This window comes from Glandiceps talaboti, chromosome 6, assembly GCF_964340395.1.
Source record: "Glandiceps talaboti chromosome 6, keGlaTala1.1, whole genome shotgun sequence".
NCBI classification, from domain to species: domain Eukaryota; kingdom Metazoa; phylum Hemichordata; class Enteropneusta; family Spengelidae; genus Glandiceps; species Glandiceps talaboti.
In genome coordinates, this window is record NC_135554.1 from 23,818,776 (window position 1) to 23,829,627 (window position 10,852).

Here is a 10,852-nt window from a genome sequence, read left to right on the forward strand (position 1 = left end):
TATTGCAAACACAAACAATTATGAATCTTTGGATCGGAATGTGAATGTGAATCCAAAAAAATATTCAGTCTTTACCTGACCTGACCTGACCTGGCCTGTACCTGGCCTGTACTTGTGTTTTGTACCGACCGACTCTCCGGTCTAGTAGTGTTGCATCGACACGTAGACGGGTCAAAATGGCACCGGGGTCACTCATAGACTAGTAGAGGGTGATTTAGTATTCTACCTCACCATTCCGTAATTTATTGCATGCATTCATTACATGGGTTAAGTCAGAGAAGTGAAAGTCTAGACACACCATATTGTTTTCGAACAGGACGACTGAACTCTCCTCGTTATTTCTGATTCCACGTAACAAATGATGCCGTTTAAATTCGCAGCAAGTTTGATGTTCATGTTTAAGGAGATACCAGAGGTTATCGATAAATATTCGGCAGCCAAGGCAGCTGGCTTCAATGCGGTCGAAGGTAGGCCATTTTCAGTCACCCTTGACAAGCTTGTAGAGGTGAAAGAAAGAGAAAATATTGAACAGGCACTTATCAACTCCTACCCAGGTAAATACTTAGTTGTTCTAAGATTTTCGAATTACTTATTGGTATCCCCTTTCAGCCCTCCTCACAGACACACTGACTATATAGTACTTGTTTCCAAACACCATTTCAACCATGTATAAATCAGTAAAAGCATACAGTCATTTTAACCATGGACATGTTTCGTGTACAGTCTGTTGCTTATTATATTGGATTATAATAACAGGACTTAGTTTGCTTCGCAATGTGTCGCATGCACCAACAAATTGAAACGTGTCATGCACAGTCTCTTATCAACTCCTACCCAGGTAAATATTTAGTTGTTCTGAGTTTTCTGAATTTGAGTCGAAATACTCACCAGGAAGTGGGGGGGGGGGGGGGGGGTGGCGAATTAATTTTTTTGAGAGCGCAAAGGGGGGGGGGGAATATTGATCAAAAATATTTTCTCTCCCTCGCAAATTCTCACCGTAGCCTAAAAAAGCATAGTAATTTTTGCCAAAGTCTGTGTACGTTTTGTACATGCATGTCTCTGTTTTGACATTATATCCTCAGACCAGTTGTACATGGTCTGACGGTCTCCTTATGTAACTTAGTCAGGTGGGGTCGGGGGGGGGGGGATATAGGTTTCAACACTGTAAACTTTATGACGCCATGTTGATTGCAGCAACGTACGTGTAGTAGGCAGAGAGAACAAAAGGACATCAGACTGGTGAACAAGTCCACGGGACTCTTGTACAAGAAAACTTCAGAGTTTTTGTTCGTTGAAGTTTGGATGTATAATACCACCCATGCTTGGATAGAGGCTATTCAAAGGTTAACGGGTGACTGCCGGGGGTGTTACCGATCATTCCCGGAACAACAAAATCGTAAACAAACGACACTAAAGAAGGAAATAGAGAAATTAAGCAGACTGACAGTGTATTCACCATATCACCGTGACATGCAGATTTTAATCAGATTGAAGTTAAACCAATGGCTCTACTTCCATGGTCAAACAAAGTATGAGATTTTGATGAAGATTATAGGCTGGGGTCAGAATTTACGACGGGGGGGGGGGGGCTGGGGAGAAATGGGAGGGGGTGAAAAAATTGAGGGTTCAAAGGGGGGGCATGACAATTCTGACGGTCTGAAAGGGGGGCGAAATATTTTGCTCATGATTTGAACCAAATTAAACCTCAGGAGCGGTCGTTTACCAAAACAAATTGAAACATTTCTTGCTAATACCTATTTTCAATGTAGCTCTGGATTTATACGCTGCGGGGTTTCGACACGAGTGGGAGAAGACGTGTCGAAACCCCGCAGCGTAGAAATCCAGAGCTATTTTCAGTGAGGAGTTTGATGACAGCCATGCGACTGTATTTGTCTGTCTCTCTCACTCTCTCTTTTCATTGATTTCTCCCTCTCTCTCTCTCTCTCTCTCTCTCTCTCTCTCTCTCTCTCTCTCTCTCTCTCTCTCTCTCTCTCTCTCTCTCTCTCTCTCTCTCTCTCTCTCTCTCTCTCTCTCTCTCTGGGATGACTTTTTGGAACATTCAAACCTCAGGAGCAGTCGTTTACCTTATAGTTTGCAAAATTGTACACTACGTACCATACATTTAATTATGAGGTAATAGCCAAGCAAATGTGAGCGTCTACCAAAATATCTCTAAATGGGTAACAAAGCCATGCAGTTGTATAATAATGTATTGACTCGAGTAATATTGGGGTATTGAAGACAATTTTCAAGTAACATTTTCAACACCTTAATCGAGCCGTTCTTGATATATAATGGACAAACATCCATTAACAAAGCTTTTATATGACAATTTTTAAAAAATATCAACATTTTGCAAAAATACCACTTCGTACAACGGTGAAAGTTCATCAGTTTTGACTTTTAGAATCTCACTTGACCCCACTTTGTGCCTTTTTTACGTTAGTAAGATTCACTATCCTATCAAGTGCAATCAATTTGTATTTAAAGCAACTATCCTAAACAAAAATCGACGAATAGGTTAAAATAACCATCGGCAAAACTTGTCAGTAATGCCCTTTGACACTGTTGTTTAATGACACAGTATTGTCTGACCGTAGTTTGAGTGATATACTTCCAGTCTGCTTTATAGATGGCATAAAGCATATTTTAAATGTTTGTTATTTGCTAAATATAGGTGCATTCGTTAATGGTAAGCTTGGTACAGCGGCTCTTCCAGGACAACAAGAAGAATTCAAGGAGGGATTGGATATATCTATTAAGTATGCTAAAGGTCTGAAGTGTTCTAAGTAAGAGCAATATAGTTTGTTTTCACTTTAAAAGACTTCCATTTTGTGAAGTGAAGAATAATTCAATTCCGTAAGGGTAATATTGAGCTTTTTGTTCCTACACATAATAATTGCTGGAATGCAACAATCTTTGTTATAGTAGGCAATAACCCCCGCCGAAGGTGGGTATACACGAGCGACATATAGCACGAGCCGAATGGCGAGTGCTATATGGAGCGAATTGGAATTCAGAATGGCACATAGTAGCATATAATACATGATATACCCCTGCATTGGCAAAAAGGTGTGCCAAACTATAGAAATCTGAAAGTACTTTGTGATATCAATCTATGTATGTACATGTAGTGGAACAGCAGGTGTAATGGCTTTTGAAATCAAATTATTCAAATTTACAGGGATACACATACATCCAACATGCATACAGACAGACATACGTACACTTACCCATGCATACAGAACAAATGTATGGATTGCTTATTGGTATCATTTGAACACAATGAATTTTAGCTCTATGTCTGTGATTTTTGAAGTACCAGTGAATGTTAGTTGTCGAAAAAGTTATTCAAATATCCGCTACCTATTGTCAATACAGGAAAGCTTGACTCGACTTTGAACACTCCGACTTTCGCGATCCCCTACATACCCGGGATATGTACACTCGTTTCCACGGCAAGTAATAAACAAAATTCAAACCGTCGTAACATCACTAGTACGCATCAGAAAGTTTACATACGTTACGGTAAGCATGACACCGCTCTATATTTTGATTCTCGTTTAATACGGCAATATACCCTTTATGTAACACTCAGTTCAAGAATTTCGCGATGCACGCCACAATGAGGTGAATTTCCGTGGCTCTCAAGTTCGATTGGTTTCTCAAAATATAAAATTCAGATCTGGACAGAAACTTATCGATATATATATATTTCGATACAGGTACCTTTCAATACAAGCAACCTGAATACTTTGAACCGTCTAGAACAAAGCCAATCAATGTCAGAAAATTGGGGAAAAATTGACCCAATTAAACTAAACCACTTAGTACACTGCCCAACATTGCAACACAGTAACAGCATTTTCTTTTTCCCCATTTGCATTGTTGTGATAATATGTTATTTTTTATGAATAAATGCACGCGAAAGATTTATATTAAAACAAAGAGAGAAGATTTTCAATTTTGATCGAAGAAAAGATCAGCAAGAATTTTCGGTAGAAAGCTGGTGATTTCACCCAGAAGTTGAAGCTGACCTGGTTTAATTGACCGACGATCTCCCCATGCATACTTTCAGAAACAGAAACACGCGCGAGTATCGAACGAAGTAAAAACAAGATTTTAAATTTTGAAATAGTTATATTTTCCGTTGTTTTCCATATGGTATCTGTGTCATTGGTTACTTCTCATCAGATGTACAGCCATTACAGATTGGAAGAACAGTTTTATATTGTCTTTTTAAGTTGATGTCAGTTTCTGCATCCACTATTTCTTGCGAGACATCACACTTTTCACGATTTTATTTTATTTTTTCGAATACATAAAATAAAATTTATAGGGTCGGTGTGAAAAAGTAGATGGGGTCGGTCGGATAATCAGAACCAAACATTTTTTTTAGGCATTTTCACTTGTGTAAAAGAAGTATAAAGCTCAGCTTGTGACATTTTAATAATAGGAAATGTATGGGTTATTGGTTTAATACTTATTTACTTTTGAGAAATGATCATTTGAACACATGTTGATCTTGAACTTGACCTCTATGCATCTGCTCCTTAAACTAATACTGATTACCAACGTCTATTTCAGCATTCATATCTTGGCAGCTGTTATCCCTTCCCATGATCCTGCAGATGAAAGTAAACTTTTGCAAGACATGGAAGATGTGTTTGTGGAAAACTTAAGATATGCAGCTGACAAGTTACAGCAAGTAGGTTCATTTAAATGGAATATTCCCAATAAATATGCAAATGACATGCCAAATAAGGTGTTCAATGGATGTCGTCTGCTAGAAATGGATGTCGTCTGCTAGAAATGACACATCCATATTTTCTGTTTAAAGCTGTGCTGCTGCTGCTGCACATGACTAGATAGTTTTGTATTTATTGTAGGGATGGCATTCTTGCAAGCCAGAGTAGTTTTTCTGCTGACGCAATGAAAATTCAATATTGTGTGTCTTGGATGGTGCCGTAAAAGAGTCTGTGGTTATTCACGACAATGAGGGCTGTATGCACTTGTACAAACAACTCAATAAGCAGGACTTTGATGAGAATTTGTACAGAAGATTTTGAATTCCGGTGATTATGTCTTTAATTGCTGTTAAATTTCGTCTATTTTTACAGCGTGACTGATTTCAGTTGTAAGTAATGTTGGTACTATGTGTCATATTTTCTGTAGGAAGGAATAGTGGCTCTGATTGAACCAATTAACCCATTGACAGATGTACCTGGCTACTTTCTTACCAAGCAGTCCCAAGGTAAGTGTATCACAGGTGCTTGCAACCAAGTCGACTTTTGATAGATACACAAGGCTAATTTCTGACCAAACAGTCCCAAGGTAAGTGTACCACAGGTGCTTGCAACCAACCAACCAACCAACCAAGTCATCCATTGACAGATGTACCAGGCTACTTTCTCACCAAGCAGTCCCAACGTAAGTGTACCACAGGTGCATGCAACCAAGTCACGCTTTGACAGGTGTACAGGGATACTTTCTTACCAAGCAGTCTGAAGGTAAGTGTACCACAGGTGCTTGCATCAACTCACCCTGTAGCAGATACTCCAGGCTAATTTCTGACAAACAGTCCCAAAGGTAAGTGTACCACAGGTGCATGCAACCAAGTCACCCTTTGACAGATACACCAGGCTAATTTCTGACCAAGCAGTCTCATGCATGGTAAGTGTACCACGCAACCAGTAAACCAATTAAGCCATTGACAGGTGTACATGGATACTTTCATACCAAGCAGTCTCATGTCTCAAGGTATAAATGAACCACAGGTGCATGTAACCAATCAACACATTGTATTGTATACAAGGTAATTAAATCAATTCTTTAACATATTGTGTGTCTTTAGTTCAATTTAATTTATTGGAATTGAGGTTGAAAAACTTGATTTTATGTACTTCACCTTGATAGTTAATGTATATCAACTGACAGTGACACGTTGGTATTCTCTAATTCTCTACAGGCATTGAAATCATTAAGAAGGTCAATCATCCAAACCTCAAACTCATGTTGGTAAGTTTACTTCAGTTGATTGATGCATGTATATTGATTGATTGATTGATTGATTGATTGATTGTCTGAGTCATTGCCAGACTGATTGATTGATTGATACATTGAGTGAGTGGGAGTTATTATTCATATTGGGGTGACCTTATTTTCACAAAAAATAAAGTAAAATAAAAAAAATGAAAAATAATCTTTTTCATGTTTCTCTGGCACTTCTTTTCATTAGATTCTAGGGTAACAAGTTCTTTCCCAGCTTCTCTACACAATTGGCATTTTCTCAGCCCCCGTACTTGAATAACTTCCATCATGAAGAAATGCTCTGTTTGTGAACAAGTGTCGCTGCTGCCGCCATGACTCTAGATGGTGTCAACAGTCAAGACACTTGCTTATTCTTGCCAGAGAGGGCACTTTTCAGTAAAATATTAAGAGAAGGTGAAAATAAAAGTATTCACTGAAAATTTGGGTCGGTTGGGTAATGAGAAACAGAAAAAAATAGGGTCACTCTAATACACTGCCAAGTGGCAAACACAAATCAAAAGAGTGATCATGCTTTCACTTACAACTACACATTTACAGAATTGACAGTTTTGTGTATTTTTGTAAAGTTTTACAATCATGTTTCTAGAGCAGATTGATAGTAACCAGTTTAAATAAGATCTGTCATGATCAATGTATATCTGTCAGTACAAACATGTGGCATGGTAGATAGCAATGTATATAATCATTCACTAATTTATCATTTTTGATTTAGCAGTGTAGAATGAAAATGTATATTAAACCTGACATTTGCTTTATCGAATAACCAAAGATATATTCACTAATATGTGGTTAATTATTTATAAAAGGACAATGCATCTGTTAATTAGTGGTCAATATTATCTGTAGCGTAGCATAGTGGAGCAGAGCGGAGTGTAGTGTAGTCTAACGCTCCATGTAGTGTAGTGTCAAGTTAAAATCTTGATTGAATCTGTCACCCTGTACTTGTATTTTAAATTGCATTTCATGCATCTCAGGACTTAGAGAGCAACGACTTTGACTATACTGAGAATTGAGGTGTAAATGGTAATAATAATAACAATAATAATGTTGGTTTCTTATATAGCGCTTTCCCACTCCGTGCTCAAAGCGCTTTACAATTATTACCCCTGGCTCGGATCAGAACAGCACAACTGTGAGGCACAGTCGTGGTTCAAATCTTGCCCAAGGACTTTAGCCACTCAGAAACAAACAGCAGGCAGCGACGGGGCTCGAACCTGCAATCTGTAGATTCCAAGCCAGTCACGCTAACCATTCACCCATCATGACTCCACAATAATGATACCATATATGTACTAGTGGAGGTGTAAATCATAATGATACCATATATGTACTACTCCGGAGGTGTCAATCATAACAATACCATTATTATACGAACTAGACTATTCCTTAACACTCTGTATATATTTTAATTATTATGTGAATGCTAATCATTTTTATCATTGTTCTCCTTGACATCAATGTCACCATCATCATCATCGTCGTCATTGCCTTCCACCACCACCACCACCACCACCACCACCACCACCATAATCAACCTCATAACTTTGTTCTTACAGGATATTTACCATGCACAGATCATGGATGGGTATCTGACAAGGCTGATAACAGAATATCTCCCATTGATTGGTGATCACTGCATTTATTATTATTACATAGTAGTTTGAATATTTCATCATGAATTGTTTTGATCCACTTTCATAGTGACAGTGTGCTAGAGGATTACAATCAAACATATAAAGTGAGAAAGTACACATTTGATGAAATACAAATGCAAATGTGCTGTCATAGTGCTCAGTTTTTGGTCAACTTATTTGATGAAGAATATCAATTTAGTTGTAATTTTGTGATGATTGCATCTGTGGATGAGTTTGTGTGTACGTGTTTGTATAGGGGTGTGTCACCCTGACTAAAATCTGATGTGGTGAATATGACCCGAGGTCTATTTCCTTCGTTTACTGTTCATCGTTTGTTTATAGATTCTGTTGTTTTGAGAAGGTATGTGGCAATTATCACTCCTGAAACAATTACAAAATTGAAAACAAACAACACTAAACAAAGGAATTGGAGGTAAATAAAGGAATTCAGCTGTATTCTCCACATCAGATTTTAATTAGATTGGGCAAGGGTATGAGAATGAGGGGAGGGGGTGTTCATGGATGAAAGATTGAAAGAGTTCCGACTCAGTTTCATCTCCACTAAACCGTTCAGTAGAATCTGTTATGGTATCACCATAATATGTTTGACATATTTCTATTATCTTGCCATAAATTATATTCTTATTGTACATGTGCAACAACAAGCAGCCTGAATCTAATCACTTCACTGGTCATATCAAATACGAATGGGGGTTGGGAATGGGAGGTCATATCAACTAAGATAGGGAGGGGGGGGGGAGTTATAGGATGGGAGGTCATATTAAATAAAGTATCACCATGTTAAAACTAACATATCGGTACTATTTCTGATTACCATACAGGTTACATACAAATATCTCAAGTGCCAGACAGAGGTGAACCAGACAGTCCTGGTGAAATCAATTATCCATACATATTTAAATTACTGGAAGAAGTTAAATATGATGGTTACATAGGGTGTGAATATAAACCAACAACAGGTAAGACTGGATATGATGGTTACCATGGTTACATAGGTTGTGAATATACACAAATAAAAGGAATGACCATGGCATGATTATTCCTTGGCAAACGTGTGTACAATGCTTACAATTGGGGTTTAATTCTTAATATTCAAAATATCAAATTATAATTCATAGTCAAAAGAGTAGCAATCTTTGTCTTTGGAGATTTTGGACAGAATTGTATCAAGTTTGTGAGGAAATCCAACATTTGGGAACTTGGATTGATTTAATAGATCATACATTGGTGCATCATCACATACCATGACCTGTTTTACAGCACTGTTCTAAATGAGCCGTCTCACCAAAGTGTAGCGGAAGAAATGACAGACATTGGTGTGACAGAGCATACCCTTAAAGAACGTTTTTAAGCCAATGTCCAAGTTATGGCAAGTACCCACAACTTCAGAAGTTTTTAATCATATTCATACAGTGTGCCCAGGTCACAAGATTAGATGAGATAATGTTATATGTAAAGGTCTTTGCTAACTTTCGAAACAACCCAAATGAGCCAAAGTTTCCATGATTTATGTAAAATTTGGAAAAATAATTAGCATATTAAGGTGATTTTGATTACCATGGCAACAGATGTTCTTAAAATAACCCCTTCTTTGTACTCAGCATGACAAACTACCACAAGTAGGGTGGTTAATTTTCAACGGAAATATCAGACTTTGGCTCATTTGGGTCGTTTTGAAATTTAGCAAAGACCTATATGTAAAGTACTTGACAAGGACAAACGTTGATACAGGGACAGGGTCGTTTTCAACTTTCACATTTCTGGGATTCCATTCTTTTGTCACATGATTCCAGTGCTGAGCCATGTGACCAACCCCGAAAATCAGGCTGGTAAAGTCCACAGGTGTGGACGAAAGCTTCAGTTTTGTTTTCACTAATTATCAATTGTGTAGTGTTTAAAAAGTCTATATTAATACAGTACTGTCATGAATTATTATAATGTAGCATTAATTCAAAATACATACAGATGTATCGCAACCAAATATCGTAATAATGTCAGTTTGTATTGTTTACAGAGAAAACTGTTGACAGTCTTGGTTGGATGAAGAAATACACAGAGTGAAACACTTCACATGATGAATTTACCAACATATGTGTATCGCACTATGAAATTATCAAGACCTCATTTCTTCCTAAAACAATCGCATGGGAGATAGTAAAACGACATACTAGGTGGCAGTATTTAACCGGTATGGTCAACGGCATGCACAGCAGAATGCCAGTGCAGTTTAAAAGCTTGAGACCAGATTTGCATATGTTAATGTAATTTAGCTTTTAATAGTCATGTGATATACTTGATACCAGATTTGTATATGTTAGTGTCATTTAGCTTTTAATGGTCATATTATATACTTGATACCGCATTTGTATATGTTAATGTCATTTAGCTTTTAATGGTCATATTATATACTTGATACCGCATTTGTATATGTTAATGTCATTTAGCTTTTAATGGTCATATTATATACTTGATACCGCATTTGTATATGTTAATGTCATTTAGCTTTTAATGGTCATATTATATACTTGATACCGCATTTGTATATGTTAATGTCATTTAGCTTTTAATGGTCATATTATATACTTGATACCGCATTTGTATATGTTAATGTCATTTAGCTTTTAATGGTCATATTATATACTTGATACCGCATTTGTATATGTTAATGTCATTTAGCTTTTAATGGTCATATTATATACTTGATACCGCATTTGTATATGTTAATGTCATTTAGCTTTTAATGGTCATATTATATACTTGATACCGCATTTGTATATGTTAATGTCATTTAGCTTTTAATGGTCATATTATATACTTGATACCGCATTTGTATATGTTAATGTCATTTAGCTTTTAATGGTCATATTATACACTTGATACCGCATTTGTATATGTTAATGTCATTTAGCTTTTAATGGTCATATTATATACTTGATACCGCATTTGTATATGTTAATGTCATTTAGCTTTTAATGGTCATATTATATACTTGATACCGCATTTGTATATGTTAATGTCATTTAGCTTTTAATGGTCATATTATATACTTGATACCGCATTTGTATATGTTAATGTCATTTAGCTTTTAATGGTCATATTATATACTTGATACCGCATTTGTATATGTTAATGTCATTTAGCTTTTA

The 10,852-nt window shown here is 36.8% G+C and overlaps 1 protein-coding gene across 2 annotated transcripts; it reads left to right on the forward strand.

Annotated features, from left to right (window-relative positions):
• Positions 1 to 254: 254 nt before the first annotated feature.
• Positions 255 to 10,175, forward strand: LOC144436635 (putative hydroxypyruvate isomerase). 2 transcript variants are annotated; one of them, XM_078125464.1, is made up of 8 exons: positions 255 to 554; positions 2,678 to 2,789; positions 4,588 to 4,708; positions 5,176 to 5,254; positions 5,969 to 6,018; positions 7,608 to 7,677; positions 8,528 to 8,665; positions 9,721 to 10,175. In XM_078125464.1, the coding sequence occupies exons 1-8, from the start codon at positions 359 to 361 to the stop codon at positions 9,765 to 9,767; spliced, it is 813 nt and encodes a 270-aa protein (XP_077981590.1). In that variant the 5' UTR covers positions 255 to 358; the 3' UTR covers positions 9,768 to 10,175. The 2 variants fall into 2 exon arrangements, with proteins under 2 accessions (XP_077981590.1, XP_077981592.1); XM_078125466.1 differs by having other exon boundaries at positions 255 to 467.
• The last annotated feature ends 677 nt before the right edge of the window (positions 10,176 to 10,852 follow it).

Coding starts and splice junctions, on each gene's coding strand:
- LOC144436635 (XM_078125464.1), top strand. CDS start 359: ATGATGCCGTTTAAATTCGCAGCAAGTTTGATGTTCATGTTTAAGGAG. Junction 5,255..5,968: donor TCTTACCAAGCAGTCCCAAG/GTAAGTGTATCA, acceptor AATTCTCTACAG/GCATTGAAATCATTAAGAAG. Junction 6,019..7,607: donor CAAACCTCAAACTCATGTTG/GTAAGTTTACTT, acceptor TTGTTCTTACAG/GATATTTACCATGCACAGAT.